Source organism: Crocuta crocuta, unplaced genomic scaffold (assembly GCF_008692635.1).
Source record: "Crocuta crocuta isolate KB4526 unplaced genomic scaffold, BGI_CrCroc_1.0 scaffold466, whole genome shotgun sequence".
NCBI lineage: Eukaryota > Metazoa > Chordata > Mammalia > Carnivora > Hyaenidae > Crocuta > Crocuta crocuta.
The window spans coordinates 3,237,018-3,262,829 of NW_027529672.1; the positions used below are offsets into that span (position 1 = coordinate 3,237,018).

A 25,812-nucleotide genomic window follows, 5' to 3' on the forward strand; every position below is an offset into this window, starting at 1 on the left:
GTCTTTGAAAACATGTGCTGAAGGACTGGGTGGCTGAAGGGACTGTGAAACCACATAAGAAAGTGCATGTGATGGATGTTAATGCACCACGTGACATTGGTTTGTGTCCACTAGGATTTGTGGGAATTATGGAATTATGGGAAGAAAGAACGGGAAAAGCATATAAAAATCAATGCATGCAGCACTCTTTCTAAACGCAAAAATACATTCCCTAATAAACAAAAGGTACTGCTGAAGTTCTCACTGTTTACTACCCACTGGGAGACACCTCAGCCCTTCCAAAGCTTTGTGTCTCTTAGGTCTCTGAAGCCATTACTATGTTATTTACCGAGTGGTGACAGTAACTGACCCAAGCCATACAAAGGGGCTTAGATTTAGACCCTGTTTTCCAGCTCTGTTCCCAGAGGCTCATGGGTCTAGTTCAAGCCTGGGATCACACAAGGAGCCACCACTGAGGCCTCATAGCACACAGGTAGTCACCTCACAGGATCCTACGACAACTCTGTCCATTTAACAGGGGTGGACACTGAGGCACAGAGAGGTGAAGTATCTTTCCCAAAGTCACACAAACCTAGTAAAACAAGTAAAGGAGCCCAGACTGGAATCGAGGTGATTAAGATCACTTATTGAGGGATGCCTGGGTGGCTCAGTTGGTTGAGCATCTGACTCTTGATTTCAGCTCAGGTCATGATCCCAGGGTTGTGGGGTTGGGCCTCACTGTGGGCTCCATGCTGAGAATTGAGCCTACCTGGGATTCTCTCCCTCTCTCTCCCTCTTCCCCTCTCCCATGCACACTCTCTTTCTCTGAAATAAAATAAACACATAAATAAAAAATATGAAGATTAGTCCTTGAAAATAGAAAACTATGATTGGGATCAAGGACATTCAAAGAAACATGACATCTCACAATCGTAGGAAATGCTCCCATTTGCAAAGTTCTCTTAGACACATTCCCTCATTTCCATCTTCTAAAATCCCCACGAGGCATCCAGAACACACAGAGTTCTTACCTTATAAAGAAACAAAGGTCCAGAGAGAGAGAAAGAGAGAGACAGGAAAACAGGGCTCTGGCACCTACACCAGCCCTCCTGACCCCAGTCTGGCACCCGCTCCGCGCCACCTCCACCTCACAGGGTCCAGCCTCACCAGCCACACTACCAGCAGAAACGGTGGTCAAGCCTGCCACCAGCTAGGACGTGGATGACACTAGCAACAAAATGATCTGTGAATGCCGTTGGGAGCCGGAACCCGTGAACTAGCGAGATCTGAACAGCGTGCGTACAGAAATACTAGAAACGTCCATTTACAGAAGACTAAACATTACAAACCACACTTGACCCTCCCAAGCCCTGTCACAACAGCTCAGCCCTAAAGAGCAAATACGCTATTGTTTGCCCTGTTTGTGTGGTTTACCGACTCTCCCTTCAGGATACTTGAGTCCTCACCACGGGTCCATAATCCCTTATCTGCAATTCTAAAATCCACAAGAGCCCCGAAATTTGAGAGTTTTCTTTTTCCTCTGAGTTTGTAGAAAACTAATCTGACAGGCAAACCTTACCTCAACTAACCTGGGGCTATTTATAATATTAATTTATTCCATTTAGTGTGAATATTCATACATTTTATTGCAAAAACATCAGGGAGCTTAATTACAGGGTGCTACCTCAGATCCCACTGGAAATGTTGTGCAGCATTACTTTTCTGAAATCAAATTAAGAAATCATTGTTGAATCACATTTGGCCCCAAGAGTTCAGGATGGAGAATTGTGAGTCAGGACAACAGACATTTAATAAACTTGCCAGTCCCCGGGCTCAGGTTTTCCACACACACCCTCGTCCAGTCGCGATGAGACAGGCAGGATCTCTGTGTTTGATGGATACGGATACCGGGGGATGAAGACACTGAGTAATTTGCTCTAGGTCACGGAGCTACTAAATGCCAGAGCCAGGACCCTCTCCAACTGGAAGTCCGTGTCCTTAGCACCTACCATATTAGCACATGTGTGTGTCTGTGCATGTATGTGCATGTGTGCATACACGTGTGGGGGGGGGCTTTATAAAGCACTGAGCAAGTAAAAGAGGGATGAGGCAAAAAGAAAGCAAAGAAGAGAGAAGAGCAAACAGCTGGGAACTCCCAGGCCTACGCAGAACCTTCTCGACCTCCAGTACCTCTCCACTCTGCCTCTTCTGAACCCATGTGTGCCTTACAGAGAAAACAGAGGGGAGAGTCCAAATCCGTTCATATCCTAAGGATCAAAGGCCAAGGGTGGATTTTCGGCTGGGTCTTCTCTTTAGGATGATGGCAGACATTGTCAGAGTCCAAAAAAAAAAAAGAGTTATTTCTTTTTAGCATCCAGGGTCTTCTGAGGGATGCTGGAGGTCCCTCTAGAAGGCCAACAGTGCATCTCAAGGATGATTCCAGCGTGGACTGAGGAAGGGTTAATGCAGCCTCTTCGGAGGCTCGGATACACACTCGTGGTTAATCTGGATGCATGACTGATCTCTGCCAGCATCGCATGTTTGTATTCAATCTTCTGAATTCTTCTGCAACAATAATTAATGTCAGAGCAGTGTCTGGATCAACAGTGTATCTTCTGGCTAATGCAACGCTGTACCTATAATAACTCAAGACTGAGATTTACCACTGTGCCATGGTTCCCTCCCCATGCTTCATCTCTTCGTGTTTACATCTGGTTTAACTTTTTCTAATCTAAAATAAATCAGCATGAAAAGCATTAGATTTTTTCATTTAGATTCTCAATTGCCTGTGATTATGGAGATAATATCCCTTATCTGATTGCAAATGGCGGGATGGTTCCCTTGTTAGGAGCTGAACGAAGAAGACACCTCCGTCTCTCCTTGCTTCTCCTTCACCTTGTTTTCAAGGGTGGAGTCGGATGGGGTCCTGGTTCGAAAAGGAGGCAAATCAGGATGCAAGGAATACATTATTTCCATCATTCCTCCTTTTGTGAGACTCACAGAGGAAGGCAGGCTCCCCGGGCTGCCTGATGAGATTTCACGCTCCGTTTTCCCACCAGGGTGACTGCAGACCCTGTCTGTCTGCAGGGATAAATGAGAACAGCAATGACGAAGCCCTTGGCTGGAGATTTCTATGCAAACATGAGGCGTGGGGGGAAACGAACACCATCATCCGGGCATGTTAATTACCCAGTTACAAAGTCAAATTTAGCCGAACTATTTTGTATATCAAAGAGGTAGATTTCCCCTGATTCCTTAAGTATTCCTTTCAGCATGTTCTATTATGTTTCCTATCATTTGCAACATTTTCTCTTCACTTTAAAATGTGAGCCAGAGGATTCCAGAAACGGAATCCATCTCTTGCACCAGGTGGAAACTTCTTTCCCCAGTAATTGTTTACTGTCACTGTCTACTTTCCCTCAATTAGAGTCCCAAACCACTCCAAGTACTTCCAAATCAAATACAATGGAGTCACCCTGACTGCAGAGCACCTCAGAAAGTTCTGAGGATTCAATAGCCCACGTAATCCTACAACTTTTAACTCAATTGTTGTCTTCTTTCTTCTTTCAAAAGAACAGAGCCAAAAAAAAAAAAAAAAGGGTCAGGGGGGGGGGGAGGACTAGGGTATTTCCTGTCCTCTGGCTCACCTGTTCACATGGAACTCCTCCCCTGGGTCCTTGGGAGAAAAACCTCGCTATCTCACACTAGTGGCTGCTTTCTGCGGTTGTTTTTTTGTTTTTTGTTTTTCCACCTAGACTGGCAGAAAGCAATCTAAATGGAGCCCTTTCACGCCTTCTCTGAATTAGAGAAGGTGATGACTTTTACTTAGTGAGGAATAGCAGACTAGGGTCCTCAATGGCTGGACAACAGAATGATAACAACAGCTACATGGTAGGGTGTTTACCAAGTTCCAGGTACCCTGCTAAATGCTTCCCGGGCATTATGGGATCTCCATGGCAACATCAGAAGAAAAGTACCAATGCCATTGTGGCAGTGAGGAAATGCCATTCTTAGAATTCTTGTTAATGATGGCGTCTGTAATAGTATGATGAACAACTAAGCGTTACTGAGCTACCTCAATGAGCCAGTCTCTGCCCTGAGCACTTTTCATGTACCAGTTCATTCAACCCCCACAAAGGCACCAGGATGAAGGGACCACTATCAACTCCCCTTTGTCCATGAAGGAATGGATGTTAGAGAAGGTAAGGGTTCACGCAAAGTCAGCATTAGGAAATGGCAGAGTCGGGATAAAAATCTACATTTACCTGAATCAGGGGCTGAGCCCTCACCCCCCTGCTGCTCCAACAGGATGTCATCCCTTTAATTAAGATGCCAAAGGTTGTAATGGAAACTTATTACAGTCACACAGACACACACACACAGGCTGGCTGATTCCAGTTACAGACATGGCAGACTTAAGCAAAAGTAAAGTGGTAGAAAGCAGATCAGTGGCTGCCTGGGGAGGAGCTGGGGGAAAGTGTTGAGTGCAAAGGGCACGAGGGAAATTTCTGGGTCATAGATGTGCCCTCCATCATGATTTGGTCTGGTTACATGACCGTATGCATTTGTCAAAACAAAATGAACTCTATGCTTATAAAATGTATGAATATTAATGTATGTAAATTGTGCATAAGACTGACTTTTTTTAAAGTGTCATGAATAACTTCCAATTTAGCTAAGAGTTTCAATTCAACGCAGAGTTGGGGAGAGAAATAAGAGAGAGACCCTGACCTCAGAGATTTCATCATCTAGTGAAAGAGAATCATCTTAAAACATTTATAAATACAAGTTCGTGCTGGGCCAGCTTCACAGGCATAAGAGCCAGGCAGTGGGCACAGGGACCTGTACTCAGAAGGGTCACATGGGACGTTAATGTCGCCATCTTGAATTTCTCTTAATTGTGGTAAAACATACATAGCATAGTAAGTGCATAATTCAGCAAAACTAAGATCATTCATCAGGTTGTACGATCATCACCATTGTCTGTCTCCAGCACTTTTCCATCTCCACAAACTGAAATTCTGTACCACTAAACAGTAATTTCCCACTCTCCCCTCCCCACAGCCCTGGCAGCCAGCCTTCTACTTTCTGTCTCAGTGAATGTAACCATTCCAGGTCCCTCATGAAAGGGGAGTCGATCCATAGTGGTCCTTTGGCTGCTGGCTTATTTCACTTAGCGTAACATCGTCCAGGCTTATCCATGTCAAAGGCGGGGCTTCCTCTCATTGTGTTGATAATGTCCTTGATGTCCACAAGTTTTTCATGTCTGATGAAGTCCAATTTATGTCTGTCTTCTGTAGCCAGTGCTTTGGCATCGGCACTTTGAATTTTTAAATAATTTTATCTTTGAACTTAGTTTTGTAAATGAAATTCCATGGGACAGTAGAGCACACGTGGGAGCAGAAGAGAGGTCAAAGGTGTGTGTTTCCTGATTTTCCTGCTGCCCCAGTCACAGATGGTACTCAGGTGCCCCCCAGGCACAAAACTCTGGTGACCCTACCAGGCATGGAAGTTCAGCAAGACTCAAAGGGAAAAGAAGGTGAGCTCCTACATCTAGGGTCCAGTGAGCCAAGGGCTGATGGCCCCAAGAGGTCGCACCTCCCACTGCATTCTCCAAATGCAGAAAGAAGGCAGTGGATTTCTGGGAAACATGAATGAACAGACAACCTTATCATATCCTTTTTTTTTTTTTTTAAATGTTTATCTTTGAACTAGAGAGAGCATGAGTGGGAAAGGGACAGAGAGAAACAGAAGATCCAAAGTGGGCTCTGCGCTGACAGCAGAGAGTTTGATGTGGGGCTCAAACCCACAAACCGCGAGATCATGACCTGAGCCAAAGTCAGACGCTTAACCAACGGAGTCTCCCAGGTGCCCCTCTCTTATATCCTTTCTTACTCATGCTACGTCCCCATGTTAGCCACCTGCTTCTGCTGGAGATGACAGCTCCCAAGGAGAGGGCGAGACGGGACTCCCTTTTCTCTCAGCCCTTCCTCACTCAGCAGACAACTGAAGGAGTGTTGGTCGAATAAGATTCTATCATGGAATGAGACAAAAATTTGAGTTGATTTTTGCAGTATTTCCATTGTTCTAGTGAGCATAAGATACATACATGCAGGTGTGGGATTAACACAATAAAAATGAGTCATTTCAGTGATTCCACATATGAGTGAAGAGCTTTTATATTTGTGTTAGAAACGGCATTAGTCAGGTGCAACTGGGTGGCTCAGTCAGTTAAGTATCCAACTCCTGGTTTCAGCTCAGGTCATGATCTCAATGGTTTCGTGAGTTCAAGCCCCATGTTGGGCTCTGGGCTGGCAGCACAGAGGCGGCTTGGGATTCTCTCTCTCTCCTTCTCTCTCTGCCCCTCCCCCACCTGTGCTGTCTCTGTCTCTCTCAAAATAATAAACTTTTAAAAAAGAGAGAGAGAGGGGCGCCTGGGTGGCTTAGTCAGTTAAGCGTCTGACTTTCGCTTAGGTCATGATCTCGCGGTTCGTGGGTTCGAGCCCCGCGTCGGGCTCTGTGCTGACTGCCAGCTCAGAGCCTGGAGCCTGTTTCGGAGTCTGTGACTCCCTCTCTCTCTGACCCTCCCCTGCTCACACTCTCTATCTCCTAGAAATAAATAACACACCAAAAAATTTAAAAAAAAAATAGAGAGAGAAATGGCATTAGGCAATATAAAGATTAACATTAAAATTCATGGAAATAATTTAAAATCTTAATTTTTCTTCACTTAAGCCAACATTCAAGAACACATTAAAAAACCATCAGGGCAAATCAAGAAAGAGACAATAGAAGGAAAGAAAGAGACATACTTTAGTGCCAGGAATGACTATTTCCCCCTGCTGTTCTAATATGAGGACATTGCTCATTGTACACCGGCCCCCCCAGAGTACAGAGGCAAGCCTGAGAAAATACCCACACACCATGTAACTATTTCATGCAAAATATCCATAGTTTTGTTTCCATATGCTCTTGGGCCCTTCTCTGCATGTCCATCAACTGAGACCCCAGCCCTGTGGCACCCAGGGCCCAGCTTACCACCACCTGTAACAGGCATCCTCCAACACTATCGAGCAGAGTGAAGTAGCTATTCCAGAACCACATGTCCAGTGTCTAGAACTCATGAGTGAGGAGTTGGGCACATTTGTAGCTAAAATGATGGGTTTCATGAGCTTTCAGTGACTAGTGGGCTGGATCAGAGGCACCTGACCCCCATCAGAGAGTAGCCACTTGGGCCTAACCCGCTCTCTGCTGGCAGCAGGCAGATTTGCTGGGCAGATGCTTCTTGTCTTCCATAGAGAATGGCAAGCAATTTGTTGTTGGCTTTAAGGAAATAATTCCCCCATTTGCCTTCAACCCTATTTGTTTCTCTGACAAATTATTATCCCTAAATTCTCGATGCTTGCCAAGATGCTTATTTTCAGAGCTGTCTTAAAGTCCTCTCTGGATGGAGAAGGGATGTGAATTAGAACCCCAGAGAGAAAATTAACTTCTGTATTTGGAAAAGGGCAATGAAATAAGGGACCTCTATTTCGACCTTCACTCAGGCTACATCAAGCTGAGGTCTGCCTGTCGATCTCTGCAAAATGAGTGAATCTGTAAGGAGCCTAAGAAAGGAGGCTTCCTGCATCAGAGGAAGACCCCTTGCACGCACAAAGTCCTCAACCGTCACCAATCTGGCCCCAGGTTTTCATCTCAAATGCACCTCCTATGCTTTTGTTTATCCATTCATCTATGTACGCATTCATTCACACATGCGTCCCCCAATGTTCCAGCTGTGCTGGGAGCACAGTGGTGAGCCAGGGCAGATCACGGGCACCTTTCCTCATGGACCTCCTCCTAGACAGAGGCTCCAACCTACACGCTTTCAATTCCAAGGCCTCCTTCAATTTCCTTTTCTTGACAGATGCAAACACTTAAAATATAGTGTAGCCAGAATGCGAAGACAGCCCCCAAGACTCCCACACATGTCCCATACGTTCTCTTTCCTTTCAGTGTGAGCTGAGCCTGTGATTACAATGAGCTCTCACTTCCACAATGAAGTTATGTTATACGGCAAAATGGGCTTTGCAGGGAGAGTTAAGGTTGCTAATCAGTTGATGTTGCGTTAATCAAAAGGGAGATCATACCACGTGGGCCTGGCCTAATCAGTCGCGTCTCTAAAAGCAGTCAGAGAGATTCAAAGGGGCAGATTGTCCTTGCAACCATGAAAAAGCAAACATGTTGTGAACTGCCTATGGTTGGAGCCACATGGCAAGGACCCGAGGACAGTTTCTAGGAGCGGAGAGTGCCAGCTGACAGCCACCAAGAAAATAGGGACTCAGCCCTACAACCACAAGGAACTGTATTCTGACGATAAGCAGTGATAGTGGAAGAGCCCTCCGAGCCTCAAATGAAGTCACAGCCTCGTATGACGCCTTGACTCAGCCTGGAGAGACCTCAGCCGAGGGACTAACTAACCCCCAACAGCATCTCCGATCCACAAAACCGTGAAAGAATAAACAGGTGTCATTGTAAGCCAATTGTGTGATCATTTGTTTTGCAGGAAGAGAAAAAATAAAAAGCATCTGTCAGATAGTTTTTCCCTTTTCTGACAGCCCATCAGAGCTGAAGCAATCCTACAGTTAGTTGACATTATCTCAGCCATAAGTAAATGAGCAAACTGCCTCAGTTAATTATAAATGGCGACCACAAGCAAACAAACCTGCTCCTTGCACTGAAGAACCCTGATTGAAAACACTGTGACCACCACTGGGAAACAATGAAATATATAGCATTTAACAAGCCAGAGGCCAATCTTGACGATCTGGCCTCCGGAAATACATACACCTGACAAGCAGTGCTTTGACGTGTGTCCCATTAAATCTGGAAATTTTTCAGCCATTATTTCTCCAAGTCATTTTCCTGCCCTCACGCCCTCCCCACTCTTTCTGAGATTCTAATTGTATGTGTGTTGGATCTCTTGATACTGATGTTTTCCAGAGGTCACTCAGGCTCTGTTCTCTCTCTCTCTCCCCTTCTCTCCCTTTGTCTCTCCCCACCCCCAACTCCCTCCCTCCCTCCTCTCTCTCCACTCTTTCCTTTCTCTCTTTTGACTTCACTTTTGAAATTTCACTGACTTTTCTTCTATAGCATCCAATTTCCTGTTAATATCAGCTAGTCAAATTTCCATTTCATTTAGCATCATTATTTTTTCTTCTCTGCAAGTTGTTTCATTTTTTATCAACTATTTCTCTCCCCTTGATGACGGTATCTTCCCTTAAACCCCTGAATTTAAAGGGGAAGCAATAGAGGTGCCTGGGTGGCTCAGTCATTTGAGCAACCAACTCTCGATTTCAGCTCAGGTCATGTTCCAGGGTGATGGCATTGAACCCCACATCGGTCTCCGCACTGAGCGTGGAACCTGCTTGGGATACTCTCTATCTATCTGTCTGTCTGTCTCTCCCTGTGGCCCTCTCCCCAGCTTATGCTCACACTCACGTGTGCTCAATCTCTCTCTAAGTAAAAAATAAACAAAAATAAAGGGAAAACCATAGTTTTATAACAGCTTTTTAAAAAATCCTTGCTTGTTAATTCCATCATCTCTGTCATTTATAAATCTCTTTCTATTAATCATGATTTCTCCTCGTTAAGTCCTTTGGATGTCTAGTAAGCTTTGTCTGGATGCTCAATATTTCTAATGTTATATTATCACTTGCTGAATCTTGTTGTAATCCTTTAAAGAGTATTGACCTCTGTTCTGGCAGTGGTCTTTAGACCACTTGTGGAGGAGCTCGATTCTCTCAAGATCTGCTTCTAACATTGTTACAGGATCTAGGCCAGCCTTTACTTGAGGGTTAAGTTAGCATACTTCCAAGGCCTGACCCTTCTAGAATCTCTACTGAATTTATCCTGTACTCAGTGAGGTCTTTCCATCCTGGATGGTGGGGAACTTAATGACCCACTGCCCCGAGTGAGCTCCCAGAAGTGTCCATCTTACAACTTCCCAGTAGCTGTTCCTTCTTTGTGAGCTGTTCTTTGTCCGGACTTGTGGGTTCTCACACATACATTAGTTTTTAACCACAGCCCCAACTTCTGAACCTCTTTCTCTGCATGGCTCCCTCCTCTCAGAAACTGTACCCTGCAAATTCTAGCTGCAATTCTAGAGACCATGGGCTTCCACTTAGGAGTGGTCTTCCTGGGCCGCTTCCCAGGGACTGTCACTCCACCTGTGCCCCCATATTCTCACTCTCCCTGGAAGTCACAGGAAACGCCCAGTCTTCCATGAAGAACATGCCCGAATGTCTCCTTCCCTGTGTATCCTTGCCGAGTTCTCCGGACCCACAGCTAAGTGTAGACACCCTGACTCGGCACTCACTGGGGAGACTGCCTCCCTCAGCAGGTGATACGCAGGGCCAGGAGCCCTGCCATTTGGACGTCTGTGTCCCCAGCGCCTCGCACAGCTCCTGACACAGAGTAGGGCCTTGATAAATATTTTTTTAAACAGGCCGGCCCAATATTTCCTCTTTAATCCATCTGCTCCACCAGAAAGGGACGTGAGCGTGGGACAGCACAGAGGGGCATGAGCCCCTGCGCGGGCCCGAAGAACCAGAAGGCAGGGCCTGGTGAAGAGCCATAGGAAGGAACGGTTCCTAAAGCAGATGGAGAGCAGGTGTATCACTGCCTCTTACCACCCAATTCCAGCACAGGTGCTTTGCCTACGGTCAGCCCTGAAGGCCCCTGGGCCCCACCCACTGCGGCCCGTGTCCCCGCTCCCCAACGCCAGGCCAGGAGCACCACCTCAGCGCTGGACATAACTGAGGTGGGCCTTCCTCCCACTGCTCCCGTGTCCCCGTGCAGCCTGCATCTGCTGTCGGGGCTCACAGAACTTTCTCTTTGGAAAAACAGGGCTCATGTGCCTTACACAGCTGTGGTGAGGATCAATGAGGCAATTCAGGGATCGAACAACAGCCCTTTTGTTCCGTCGCTGTCTCTCGGTGATCCCGGCACACAGTGGCCCAGCCACCGTCCTCTCTGGCCGTGCCTCCCTCCCCCACTCCACGCCCCTTGGCTCCTGCCTTCTCAACACAGCCGAGTCCCTTGGGCTTCTTCGTCGTTTCCTTGGTTCTTATGACTGGGAAATAGCAGTCCGGAAATCCCAGATCACGATTTCACACCTGCTTCAGAATCACCTGGATTTCATGTTAAAAACAGGAGTTTCTGGACCCTGGCCTTCCCAGAGCCCAGGGATATACATTCTTAGAACGTTCTCCTAAGGATTCTGGAGGACACTGAAGTGTGAAGGCCACTCAGTCCTTCCTGGGGTGGTAAACTCCGTACATCCTTGCAGATCTTCCAAGGGAGGGTGCATCTTACATGGAAAACGCCCTGTTAATACTTGCTGCCTTGGCCCCGGCTTCGCCGGACAGGGATCATACGTGTAGGGACTCGCAGCCTCAGCGGTGTCTTGTCAAAGGTGGACTTCGCAGCTGACCACAGAACTGGGTGGGCTCTGAGCGGAAACTGGACGTTCAGCTCAGGGCCAACTTGCTGACTACTATCTGAGTTGCTTGAGGAATGGAGATTACCCTGAGCCAAGAGCACAGAAGGTCCGAAGTCCCTGTCGCCTGCCACTCAGCATGGGGAAGGAGGGGTGGGGACGTCCACCCCAATTTAAACAGGGCTGCTTGCCAGGACCAGGATCCTTAAAGCACCCGTTACAATCAGGTTGGTCCCAGGGGCCACAGCTTTGTGCCACGGCCTCAGAGCAGGGTTGGGGATGGCAGAAAAAGGGGTATCGGAACTTCCACAGCCACAGCTCACTTGTATGGAATGTGCCTCTGTGCCAGGCCTGAGGCTTTAGCCCTTAAATAATCTCCCTTAATCCCTATAGCGAACCCAGGAGGTAGATATCATCACGCTTCCATGAGCACAAATGGGGAAACTAAGGCTCGAAGATGTCAAGAAACTTTCCAAGGTCACTCATGTAGCAAGACCCCAGAAGACTCAGCCCAGCACCCTCACACGTAGCCACACCACCCCGTTCATCTTCCAACGCCCTGCCCTTGCTCTGGCTGAGATGTGGACGTGGGGGCCCACCCGTGCCCAATTTCCCGACGGATGTTGGCCACAGCAATGTCACACAGACCTCAGGAGACGACAAGTGCTCTGGGTCCAGCTGCACGTCACCGATAACAAAGCATTCGTAGCGCGGCTAATTTGGAGACCTCATCAGCAGAGGTGCTGCCCTGTGCAACCAAACGGGCTTCAGCCCTCTGACCCCTTGTGCCTCCTGAGAACCTTGCCCTCTGGCGTCCAGCCTCCCACTGACACACGCAGGGAGGGGCTGGAAGGGTGGGCGGCACTGAGACCCAAGGGTGGGCGCTTCATCATTTCCCTCTTCCTGCATTTGAACGGAGACTACGAGCCACTGTCAGCGAGGTGAGTGGCTGAGGTTTTTCCTGGAGGAGCACCAAGGAAACACTCGGGCAGGAAGCAGGTCCCGGAGGTGAGGCAGGTGGCCTGATCTGTCTGTGGGGTGGCAACGCCTAACTGAAATGCTGATTGCCCTGGGGCGCCTGGGGGGCTCAGTTGGTTGAGCTCAGGTCACGATCTCACAGTTCATGAGTTCAAGCCCCACGTTGGGCTCTGTGCTGACAGCTCAGAGCCTGGAGCTGCTTCTGATTCTGTGTCTCCTTCTCTTTCTGCCCCTCCCCTGCTCACGCTCTGTCTCTCTCTCTCTCTCTCTCTCAAAAATAAATAAACATTAAAAAAAAGAGAAATGTGTGTTGTCCTTTGTCAAATGGCCTTTTCTCAACCCTTTTGACATGGAGAGCTCTGTGCCTTCACTACAGCCAGAGCCACCAGCAAATCTGGCAAAAATCTCATAGGTGGGCCGAGACTTCAGGAAGAAAAATGAGATTCTGAAGACTCCAGTCTGGCTACATCTCTTCAGCTTGGTTTAGAAAAGGTAAATCATTTCATGCCCTTTGGGATACATGAGAAGAAAGGGAATGTTTGTTTTACTTCCTGTCTCATCTCACTGCCTGCTTCATTCCCTAAAGAAAGTTATCTTGAAGCCCAAGCACTGAAAACTTGAGTACTTTCTCCTGTGACCTAAGGACTCACCCCAACCACTGGAAAACATTCAGCAAAGCCCAAAGTGGCATTTCTCAATGACAGTGGGACATCAAACCACCCAGAGACACTCTTGATTCAGCCACGATGGAATAAACAGACAACAGCTATGAGGCAACAGCGGTCAGACACTGGGTGAAAAGCAATGGGCGTCCACAATCCTGGATGGAGGGGACATGAGAGCAGGGAGCCCTGTAGCTGTCCCCACCCAGAGGAAGCTTCCAGGGTGAGGAGGAGGAGGAAACTCAAGACAGCCAGGAGCCTCACTGAGTGGAGGAGGCAGAGATCACGACTCAGAGGAGCCGCGCCGGCCAGAATCTGAGGGCTAAGTACTGAAAAGCATTGAACTGCAAGGGAAGAAGAGTTCTAGCAACCAGCAGCGGGTTCCTCCAGTCTTTGGTCGAATACTGATTTTCGCATGCTTGAGGGAAAACTTCACGAAGCCAGAAAAAGAACCGCCAGGAAGTAGTAGGTCAGGCACTCCCAGAAATTTACCCAGAGCTGGAAACAGTTGACCTTCCCACTGGCCCTGGTGGAAAGGTCTCGCACACACAAGACATTAACAGAGTCCTTGACAGTGGGGCTAAATTAGCCCTCGACCAGGGTTCCTCAGCCTCCACACCATGAACATTTCAGGCTGGGAAATTCCTTGCTGGTGTTGGCAGAAGACTGTCCTGGACACTGTAGTATAATTAGCAGCATCCCTGGGCTCTTCCCAGTAGGCACCAGTAGCGTCCTCCCCAAGTTGTTGAAACCAAAATGTCTCCAGACTTTACCAAGTATCACCTGGAGGCAAAATCATTACTAATTGAAGACCAATACTCTCCACTAAAGTCTGCTGAAAAGTAAGCCTCAGGAGGATCAGACCATTTTCAAGTAACTTAACCTCATGCCAGAACAAACTTCTCTTTAAAGGAGCACAACAAAATCAAACCCCTGCTCTGGGTCACAATGGCCTTGGCTGGGCTTTAGACATATGTAGTTGCTTCAAGTTCACCAAAAGGAAAAGCCAAGGCAGATGCGGTATATGTACACAATGGAATATGACCTGGCGATCAAAAGGAATAAAATCTTGCCATTTGCAACAATGTGGATGTAACTAGAGTGTGTGAGGCTAAGTGAAATAAGACAGTTGGCGAAAGACAACTATCGTATGATTTCACTCATACGTGGAATTTAAGAAACAAAACAGATGAACACCGGGAAAGGAAAATTAAGATTAAAGCAGAGAGGGAGGCAAACCATAAGAGACTCTTACATACAGAGGACAAACTGGAGGCTGATGGAAGGAGGTGGGTGGGGGTGGGCAAGAGGGGTGACGGGCATTAAGGAGGGCACTTGCTGGGATGAGCGCTGGGTATTGTATGGAAGAGATGAATCACTGGGTTCTACTCCTGAAACCAGTATTATACTGCATGTCAACTGGAAGTTAAATTAATTTAATTTAATAAAAATAAAAGTTTACCGTAAGAAAACAACCCAAACGTCCAATGACAGATGAACAGATTTTTTTTAAATGTGGTACAGGGGCGCCTGGGGGGCTCAGTCGGTTAAGCGTCCGACTTCGGCTCAGGTCATGATCTCATGGTTCGTGGGTTCAAGCCCCGCATCAGGCTCTGTGTTGTCAGCTCGGAGCCTGGAGCCTGCTTTGGATTCTGTGTCTCCCTCCCTCTCTGCCCCTCCCCTGCTTGTGCTCTGTCTCTCTCTCTCAAAATTAAATAAACATTTTTAAAAAAAGTAAAAAAAAAAAAATGTGGTATCTACATGCAAGGGAATATTATTCAGGCTCAAAAAATGAAGACAATCATACCACTTGTGACAACACAGATGAAACTAGAAGACATTATGCTGAAATAAGCCATCACAGAAGGATAAGTACTGTATGATTCTACCCAAGTGAGGTGTCTAAACTAGTCAAACTCACAGAAGCAAAAAAAAAACCCAGAATGGTGGTCGCCAGGGGCCAGGGAAGGGGAAATGGGAGAGGCTGGCTCAGAGGGTGAAAGCTCCCATTATGCAGGATAGAATGTCCAGATTAATAAGGACAGGGCTCCACCTGCCACGGGTGCCTGTAGTTAACAACGTGGCATTATGCACTCTACAGTAAGGGAACAGATCTCACGTGAAGTATTCTTACCAACAAAAACAAACAAAAAATAACATGCAGCAATACCTATCAAAATAACACCAGCATTCTCCACAAAGCGAGAAGAAACAATCCTAAAACTTGTATGGAACCAGAAAAGACGCTGAATAGCAAAAGCTATTTTGAAAAAGAAAACCGGAGCTGGAGGCATCGCAATCCCAGACTTCAAGCTGTATTACAAAGCTGTAATCATCAAGACAGTACGGTACTGGCACAAGAGCAGATGCGTAGACCAATGGAACAGAATAGAGAACCCAGAAATGGACCCACAAATGTATGCCCAACTAATCTTTGACAAAGCAGGAAAGAATATCCAATGGATATTCAGCACGTGGTGTTGGGATAATTGGACACTGACATGCAGAAAAATAAACCTGGACCACTTTCTTACACCGTACACAAAAATAAACTCAAAACTGATGAAAGGCCTAAAGTAAGACAGGAAGCCATCAAAATCCCAGAGAAGGAAGCAGGCAAAAACCTCTTTGACCTCGGCCGCAGCAATTTCTTACTCAACACATTTCCAAAGGCAAGGGAAGCAAAAGCAAAAATGAACTATTGGCACCTTATCAAAATAAAAAGCCTCTGCATAGTAAAGGAAATAATAAGCAAAACTAAAAGGCAACCAATGGAACGGAAGAAGATATTTGCAAACAACATATCAGATAAAGGATTAGTATCCAAAATCTATAAAGATCTTAGCAAACTCAATACCCAAAACCCAAATAATTCAGTGAAGAAATGGGCAAAAGACATGAATAGACACTTCTCCAAAGGAGACATACAGACAGCCAACCAACAGGTGAAAAAATGCTCAACATCACTTCCTCATCAGGGAAATGCAAATCAAAACCACAAATCACACCTGTCCGAATGGCTGACATTAACAAGTCAGGCAACAACAGATGCTGGTGAGGATGCGGAGAAAGAAGAACCCTTTTGCACTGCTGGGAGGATGCAAACTGGCACAGTTGCTCTGGGAAACAGTGTGGAGGTTCCTCAGAAAATTAAAACTAGAACTACCCTACGACCCAGCAATTGCACTACTAGGTATTTATCCAAGGGAGACAAATGTGCTGTTTCTAAGGGGCACATGAACCCGATGTTTATAGCAGCGCTTTCAACAATAACCAAATTAGGGAAAGAGCCCAAATGTCCATCAACTGATGAATGGATAAAGAAAAAGTGGTGTGTGTGTGTATATATACACACACACACCACTTTTTCTACTTGGAAATCAAAAAGAATGAAATCTTGCCATTTGCAGCAATGTGGATGGAACTAGAGTGTGTTACGCTAAGTGAAATTAGTCAAAGACAAATATCATATGACTTCACTTATATGAGGAGTTAAGGTACAAAACAGATGAACTTAAGGGAAGGAAAGTAAAAATAATATTAAAACAGGGAGAAGGACAACACACAAGGGACTGTGAAATATGAAGAACAAACAGAGGATTACTGGAGCCGTTGTGGGAGGGGGATGGGCTAAATGGATAAGGGGCATTAAGGAATCTACTCCTGAAATCATTTTTGGACCATATGATAACAACCTGGATGTAAATTTTTTAAAAAGAGAGACAAAAAAACCCCTAAAATAGTAGCATGCGGAAGAACACAAGGAAATATTTAGAGGCGATGGGTATGTCTATTACCCTGATTATGGTGATGGTATCATGGATGTAAGTATATGCCCCAAATCATCAAAATATATACATTAAATGTGTGCTATTTTTGCATATCAAAAAAAAGTTTACCATGATTCTTATATTCAGCTAGAATTGAGCACGAATGCCAAATCCCCTCCCCCCCCCCACAAAAAAGAGTAGGAAGATAGATAGAAATCACAGAGGTTTTGGAAAATCTTAAAAAGCATGGCCAAAAGGCAATTACCAAATACAGGAACTTTCTCTGGCTCCTCTAATGATTAAATGTAATACATTTATAGGATGAGACTTGGCTCGCACGCCCCAGCCTGTGCCTATCATCAGAAAGTTCTCCACAATCAATGAGAAGATACAAGTACATCAAGTGCTTCCTTCCCGCCCTAGAGTGAAAACCATCCACACTCTGCTTTTGTAAGGACTCTCACTCAGAATGTGGCCATGCCTGCAACACAGACAGCAACCCGAGCTCAAATAACTCAGTTCTGGCTCTTTTTCTGTCTGCAAGTTACCAGGTATCAAAGCAAGGAGAGAAGGGCCCTCTGTGTTTTTAATAGTTTGGGGCAATTTTGTAGTTAGCACGGACCAAGGCTTTGCAAACAAGGATCTTCAACACCCTCGCCACCATCTGCTTCCCATCCTAATCACCTTCGGGACAACAGATCTGGTGTTCGTTACTATTACAAGGCAGATGAGTAAGTGGCTAGATCATCACTGGGCCAGAGCAAGCCTGATCTTATCTCAGATGAGAGGCAGCGTGTCTCCAAGCATGAACATGGCCCAAGACCAGGGCCACGGTTTTAGAGAAATGCCAGCTTCAGATGTTAAACTCAGCTCGTACAGATTTGTAAATCATCGTTGGACAGACTTGAAATCCGTAAGGTTTTTGCAGAAACAAAATTTCCAAAATTTATTTTTACTGGAGAAGTAGCTAGTTTCTCTAACCTAGCACCTTTGTGCATTGACAGTTCATTTTAGTGGCCTTGCTCATCTCCCCCATCCCCCACCAGGTACTTTACGGTCACAGTCCAGGCAGCCTAAATGATGGCCTTGGACTTGGCGAGAGAGAATGGGTCAGTGGGGCCAAGTCGAACAGGGACCAGAGGCTGTTAATTGGGCTCTATCATCAGCTCAGCTTGGAAATTGAGCAAGGAAGTCGACTTCTTCCTGGGTCTCCTAATCTAAATGGTGTTGACGTGCCCCAGTGGGAATTATGTGAATACTTCAATGAATATGGAATATTTTAAACTGTGAAATGTTTGCTTCTAACAGAGCAGACCTCAGAAGTAAGAGGGGCAGGAGACACAGATCCCAGCTCGGCTTTCAAACTTGGTCTGCCCTTGAGCAAAGTGGGCCCTGCCTAGACCGCTTCCCAAATCACAGACCCAGTGAGCGCCACTCAGCTAAGCAGCCTGATTGCTGCAGGAAGGTCTCAGACTGAGTTTAGCACACCATCTTAGATTCCAGCTTACTTTAGAGCAGAGGGCACACAACTTCCAGTTGTTGACTGTAACTGGTCATCATCGTAAGGGGGAAGGGAAGGGTTGTTGGGGCCACAAAAAAATGGCAGCTATGACTGTCAGTAGACTGAAAGCTTTTTACAATCTCCTGCAAAGATGTACTTTTCCACATTATTACCTTCAGTGTTGCTATAGGAATAAATGAATTTTATGCATAAGAAAATGAGGACACAAGGGTTGCTCTTTGTCATTTACGGTTTAAACTGGAGCCAGGAACCCTTCTGTAAAATGCAAGATGATATAATTCAACAAGTTTTTCTCTCTCTGGAGGACTGAAAAATAACCTCAATGAAAATTATACAATGATAAAATTCTGTCCCCGTCCGATTAATTACTTGTGAATAATAATATCTCGGGTTTCTTTCAATTATATTCTAATTGCACACCTTTCCTCTGGTTGATTGGGCAATGAACTAATGAACAACTATTACTGAATTTAATTAACACCATTATTTCTGTGGCCTTTATATCTCTGTTGTGAACATGGAAATTCACAATCCCAGGGCTGGAACTGGAAGAAGTCAGCCTTTAACCCTGCAGAACAGGTTCTCACGCTGCCCTGGAATAATAAAGACCAGGGTGGGGAACAAAAGATCTGGAGTATTTACAGCATTCATGGGAAGGCCTTCCTGACAACGGCATCAACATTCAGAAAGGCCACCATTTCATAAAACATGAGCGATTTGCATATGCATTTATCACAAGAGGTAAGTGAGGTATATAAGAGTCAATTACTAGACATTCACAACGCAGTCCATGTACAATGAGGAGCTGATCAGATTTCATGCGTGTTTACTTTCTGAAAGAAAGTGGCTCCTGGCTTATTCTAGCCTCAGAATGCAAATATGTCTCCAAGCGATGTATCTGTCTCACTTTGACATTCTAGACTCCAAAGTTCTCCTTTTCTTTCCTCCACAGAGTAGCTTCTGTTTGAAAATGAGAGCTCACCCTCAGAAAAAAAAAGACCATTCTTACAGTCCTAGCTTGAATCATTCTATTTTAATTCGATCAAGGCAACTCATAGATATTTTTCTGCATAACACAGAAAACAAATAGGAATTTGTTTTTAAAGACAGAGAATTCTGAACCTACAGAGTTAGGAATACTTAACTCACAGAAAGAGACGGCAGTTTCTAAATGTGGATACAAATTAACTGGTAGTCACTATTGAATGTTTGCAAATGCAGATGTGTGTCCTGTGTAAATTACACTCCTCCAATACGCTTCCCCCCTTTCCCAAACTCAAAGAAGAGATGAATGCGTCTTTTCCAAATGTGCTGGGGAACACTACACACAGATGATTAATTTATCAGACCAGATAAAACGCCTGAACTGTCTGATGACAGGGCACCTCCACTCCTCCACATTAGGTTGTACGCCCACCTTCCTGCCCAGGTTCAGCCATACCTCATATCTGCTAGCTGTCTGCTCAGCTGTCTTCAGGCCTTGATACACATGGACGACGCAAACTTTGGCTCTTCTCTGCGAGGGGAACCAGTTACTCTTCACAAAATCCATGACCATCACATGGTTTTTCAACTCTGTACTAAATGCTTTTATCTGAAAGGTCCGATGCACGGCCGTTTCCGCGGGGCAGGCAGCATACCCCTTCTGATGCGTTTTCGCAGGAATTTCAGAGTGCTGCATGATACTTGGAATCTTGTGACTTCAGCTGGTGAGCCTGGCAAACACAATTTTCTTTGTTTGATCCAGGTATCGAGTGCAGCAGCAGGGCCTTGGGAAGGGCCTTCGCTGGGACCTCTCCCGGGGTTTTCCAGCTCCGGGGCTGGCCGTGCCCAGATCCCAGCTGCGAAGCGTGTGGGATATGTATGTGGAAACCTTGAGGGTGACCTTTACGTGCTCTGTCCGGCTGCTGCCCATCTGTCTCTGGCGCTTCTACCTGTGTTCTCAGGTCACTCAAAGTCGTCTCTGATTTCAAAGACACATTTCTCTTTCCCTCTGTATTCAAGTTCTGCACGCAGAGCTCGCCGGTTACTTCGAGGTTCCATATGTTCTCAGTGTCAGACCCCTCAATCCAGCTGAATTATTTACAGGACTGTACAAAGGAACCAAGAGTGATCACTGCTGCTTTTTAGAATTCCTGCTTTTTCTTGCCAGGACTGAAAGGAGCGAGGGGAGACTCCTGCCGACACAAAGAGTGACCTCAGCCCTGGAGAAGATAAGAAACACGTCCCAGTGAAGAAGAGAGCCGGGCACAGAAGGAGCGAAGGCTGCAAACGGGCATTGGAAAGCAGGGCTCTTGTTACGAAGCACTGCGTCCCAAGGGAGGGGGGGAGGGGGGAGGGGGCGCACTAGCTTAGTGACGGCTCTGGTCCCAAGCCAACCATGCAAAGGCTGTCACTACCCTGAGCCTCAGTCTCCCATGAGGAAAACTGGGACAATCATACCTGCCACTCACAGGGATGTTGGGAGGCTCAGGTGCGCCAGGCAAGGAGGAAAGAGCAGTGTGCCACGCGGTCACACAGGTGTCATCTCCAAAGTGTGGCTGCATGTTTTCTACACAGTCCTCTCTGCACATAGAATGCAGTGAAGATCTACACAGTGCTGGGAATCACTGGCTCGTGAATCAGTTGGAAATGCAGGCGTGTGATGTACTCCTTTTCACTTCACTTCACTTCACGTTTCAGGACCATTTCTGTTAACCCAGTGATTGAGAGGTGAAAATTACAAGCCTTGGACCAAGGGCCAGGCCAGGAGAAAGCTGATGACACGCACGGTGGCCGTGCCCCACGCACAGTGCTCTGCTCCGCAGGGACTTCCTCGTGGCTTCCAGCACAGAAGCCCCTCGAACAATCCTCCAGCCCCACCTGAGAGCTGTGAGGGAGGCCAGATGAAGAAGTGACTCCAAACGCCCTTCCTGAACCAGAGCGTCAGTCCCTGGCCCAGGACCACAGCCCTTCCTGCTCTAGGCAGAGACCAGCACCCGGGCTGGGAGTGCGCAACGTCCACCTTTTGAGGCAATGGGAATGCTGAAGCCAAGCATGAAAACAAAGAGGGAGAGGAAAGACTTCAGACATAATTTAGGCCAACCTTCCCCTTTGAGTGTTAAGTCATCAGACCCACAGACATTCACTACGACCCACGCAATCAAGTGGGGGTCACTGTTCCTTAAGCAGAACGCCGTGGGTTCTCCCTGCGGTCCTGCCAAGGACGCCAAAGAGACTGTCAAGTCCCAACCGATGGCGGCACGGGTCCCACGGGAAGTGCCACACACCGAGATTCAAGCCCGAGCGCCACGCTGGACACTCCAGTGAGTTACGCCACGGGGCGCCGTCTTAGATTGGGAAGCTCCGTGATGAAGGCAGCCAGGGAAGGAATGTGAGCAACAGAGGAATAAAATGAAACCAGGGCAGCAAGGGAAGAGGGCACCCACTTGGTTCTTTGGGGGTGTGAGACCATTCCCTAGGTCCAGACAGTCACCATTTGAACCAGCTCCTGCTGATGCCTATCTTCCCCGCCTGGCCATTATTTCAAGCCTGGAGGTGAAGAGGTGAGGAGGTGAGGAAGGAAGGGAGGGAGGGAGGGAGGGAGCGGGCAAGGGGGAGAGNCACAGCACTCCAAAGGACCCTATATGACACAGAGGCCACCGAACTGCCCATCTCACTTGCCTTGAGACCAGCAATGAGAGGTTTGCTGAGCTGGCTGGCCGCTGGTGACAGCCGCGTGCCACAGGCAGTGTTGGCTGGCCAAGGCTGCAGGGGGCTCTTCGCCCCCCAAGGCCCCACGGGCAGGATCTGGGCTTCCAGCCGCCATTGCAGCCACAAGAGAAAGCGCTGTGTGACCGTGTGCAGGTCTCCAGAACTCGCGGTCCACAGCTCTGGCAGGAAACCTCAGGTCCCTCCTCACACGGGGCAGGAAGCGGAGGCCCAGGGGGAGGGAAGCAGCACAGCTGGGGGATGGGCCCTCCCAAACCAGCACGTGGTTATGGACAAGCCCCTTCCCACCGGCCTTCAGTCCCTTCGTCACCAAGCTCCCTGGCTGCTCTGACAGCCCTGCGGGTAAGGTCTTGTGGACCCAGGTTGTTTGGGGACAGAGCAGAGAGCAGCCCTGGCCCAGGACAGGCCACCCCAGGAAAGGTTGTGGACCCTCTGTAGATGGAGGCCTCCTCCCACCCAGTCCACTGAGGAGGATTGGGGGGGGGGGCTCACACTCACCTTGGAACCAGCATTCCTCATTCTCAGCAGGGCCCCCAAAGTCGTTACTACACTGCCCAGAGCTCAGTCTCTAAGTCAGAGGCCCCCACTGCCTATGGCACTCACAGCATGGGCCCTGCCACCTGGGGTGAACTGCACATCACCTCTGCCTCAGTGTCCCCATCTGTCTAGTGGGGTAACAACAGGACCTTGCTCCTTGGGCTTCTATGAAGACAGAAGGAGCTAGAACACGCAAAGTGCTCAGGACAGCCTGGGGCTGGACATGCGCTCGACAAACACCAGCTGAGATCACCCCAAAAGGGCAAGTACTTTCAGAGTGGTCAACGGCCAGACCCAGTCTTTTAATAAGACAGGAAGACCGCTCAGGAGAAACAGGAACCGAACCAGACACCAAATTCCAGGACTCGCTCCCCCAGGCAGCCTCGATTTGCCCAAGCAGAGAATGGACATAGCATCCATCCCTGGGCAGACCCATAAGCACTTGGAGGTATGTGGACATTTTAGAAAGTATACATGCTTTCAAACTACTCAAATGCAAGTGTGTAATGTGGGATTAAAAAACAGTGCAAGGGCACTTTCAGCAATAGCTAAAACATGGAAAGAGCCTAAGTGTCCATCAACGGACGAATGGATCAAGAAGATGTGGTTTATCTATACCATGGAATACTACATGGCAATGAGAAAGAATGAAATCTGGCCATGTGTAGCAACATGGATGGACCTTGAGGGGGTTATGCTGAGCGAAATAAGTCAGGCAGAGAAGGACAGATACCATATGTTTGCACGTATAGGAGGATTAGGAGGAACTTGACGGAGGACCAAGGGGGAGAAGAAGGGGGGAAATGGTGGGGGAAAGGGAGAGAGGCAAACCATGAGAGACTCTTGAATGCTGACAAAAACTGAGGACTGATGGATGTGGGGGGGGGATGGGCATGGAGGAGGACACTTGTGGGGATGAGCACTGAGTGTTATGTGGAAACTAATTTGACAATAAACTATTTGTAAAAAAAAAAATTAAAAAAATAAATAAATTTAATATAATATATAATATAAAAATAAATTTAAGAAAATAAAAAATAAATAAAATTGAAAAAACAAAACAAACAGTGCAAGGAGGACATGCCAGGCACAAATGCACACGAAGCTAGTTCACCCCCAAAGGTCAGGGAGCCGCTGCTGGTGGAGGGAGCAGGTGTCCAGATGGTTCTGGAGTCCTGGCTCCGGCCTAAGGGTTCAGGGAGAGAGACTATCTTTTTTTTTTTTTACATTTGTTTATGTATTTTGAGTGAAGCAGAGACAGCACAAGCAGGGGAGGGGCGGAGAGAGGAGAGAGAAAGAATCCCAAGCAGGCTCCGCACTGGCAGGGCGGAGCCCAATGCGGGGCTCGAACTCACGAACTGTGAGGCCATGACCTGAGCCGGAACCAAGAGTCGATGTTTAACCAACAGAGCCACCCAGGCGCCCCAGGGCTCTAGTATCACGACACTACCTTCTCCTTGAGGCTGACGCCGTTCGAATTGAGTTTCTGTCGCTTGCAACCAACAGAGCTTGGGCGAAGTCCTGGAAAATTAATTCATTTATTGAACAAACGCAGGCAACGTGTGTGTGTGTGCCGGGCATTGCCAGGCGCCAGGGACACACAGATGAAAATAGCACCGCTTTCTCGAGGAGCTCACTGCTCAGCAGCAAGACAAACACCTGCACAAGCAATCCCTCAGAGCCCGGTGAGCGCCTTCCGGGAGGGAGGTTTGCACCAAGCTGATGGAGACCCCGAGAAACCCTCGCGTAGGGGAAGTTACGGCGTGGAGTCTCGAAGGACCAGGGATGTACTGCCAACCCCCGTTGGCTGGCCTTACGGGGCCAATGTCAATTGCAGGACACCACTTTTCACTTTCCGTTCATGCATTTTGTGGCCAAGCACACAAAAGCACGTGGCCAAAAACGGGGAAGCACTAACTGAAACCGTATTTACTGCAAATATTCCCCACTCTATGGAAAAACGACTTTTCTGAGTCCTTAGCGGTTTTTTTTCCTTAAACCAAATAACTCAGTCAACTATAAAAGTTAGCTCCCTGACCTTATTAATGTCCTGCAGAAATTCTATTAAATTTCCCTAAATTGGTCCCTGGGGTGACTGACTAAAACTGAAACATTGTTAGCAATTGCTATCCAATGACACCAAATCAACATAAACGAGCCTGGAATGTGTTTAGTGTTGAAATATATGTGAAATTAATCTCTTATTTCTCCCTTGCCCTGATACAGCATGTAAGGCTGCATAGGATGTGCAGCGAAGTATTTAAATAATGAATTATTCAAAAAGAAAAGGAACTGCAGGTACCTGATGCCAGAAATTCATGCCTGTGAATTCTTAATCTGTTCTCCAATGGGATTAGCATTTACGACTATGAAAGAGGTCCTAATTATGCAGAGTTTCAGAGCTGATTTTCTGCAGGGCCTGTGCAGATCTAAAAAGAATTAGGCAACAATAAAAACAGATGACTATGAATTTCTGAATTCATAATTTGGTTTCCCTTTTGGGGGAAATGGCATTTTTATTTATGGGTGCTTCACTCATCAGGTGGGAGCTGAAGTTTTTCTCTTCTCAAAGGCACCGTGCATCTACACCATCATCTTTTCAAAACAGATGTGTGCAATTCACAGGGCTGCCTCACATAAGGCTGATGCAACGTATATCTCCTACTCTTTCTTCCCGTCTGCTGAGTCCTGGGCCAAAATAGAAGGATGGAGAACAGCCGATCGTGGGATCTGGCACCTTTTAATCCAGTTAGGAAGAGAATGCAAGTTTGATTGATGAATGCCATTCCCTTACAAGTCACCCCGCTGTGCTGGGTTATAGCACTGGTGATACGGATTGAAAAGGTGTGCTCATTTCGGTGATCAGTTATAGGTGCTCAATAAACACTTGCTCAACGGATTCAGTTATAGGTGCTCAATAAACACTTGCTCAACGGATGAAAGAAATGACAAGGTGTCAGCTACCTTTCCTTATATGCATCCCTTTTCCTTGCCTATAAATGGGAAATCTTCGTTTCCTCCCTCTTTCGACAATGTTGGAAACTGTGATAATTTGATAGGTCTGCCAGCTTTCTGAGGTACAGCGGCAAAACCAGGGAGGAGGCTGGAGCAGTGGTACAAATAATATTGCTGGCTCACCCACAAAGCTCATTTCCTCCACCTTCAGCGGGCGAT

The 25,812-nt window shown here is 47.0% G+C and overlaps 1 protein-coding gene and 1 long non-coding RNA gene across 5 annotated transcripts in view; one reads left to right on the plus strand and one right to left on the minus strand.

Annotated features, from left to right (window-relative positions):
* Positions 1 to 20,648, minus strand: part of CUNH10orf90 (chromosome unknown C10orf90 homolog) — a 226,865-nt gene extending 206,217 nt beyond the window's left edge. For 3 of the 4 annotated variants that reach the window (XM_077762970.1, XM_077762973.1, XM_077762969.1), the window contains exon 1: positions 19,832 to 20,648. In XM_077762970.1, coding sequence (XP_077619096.1) covers positions 19,832 to 20,071 — 240 coding nt within the window. In that variant the 5' untranslated portion in view covers positions 20,072 to 20,648. Of the gene's footprint in view, positions 1 to 3,626; positions 3,773 to 19,831 lie in introns of those variants that run through there. The other variant, XM_077762971.1, reaches the window with a different exon arrangement.
* LOC144230601 (uncharacterized) lies at positions 4,035 to 8,496 on the plus strand. Its single transcript, XR_013334820.1, has 2 exons — positions 4,035 to 4,181; positions 8,098 to 8,496. It is a non-coding gene; the product is annotated as an uncharacterized LOC144230601 (long non-coding RNA).
* Positions 20,649 to 25,812: the final 5,164 nt, after the last annotated feature.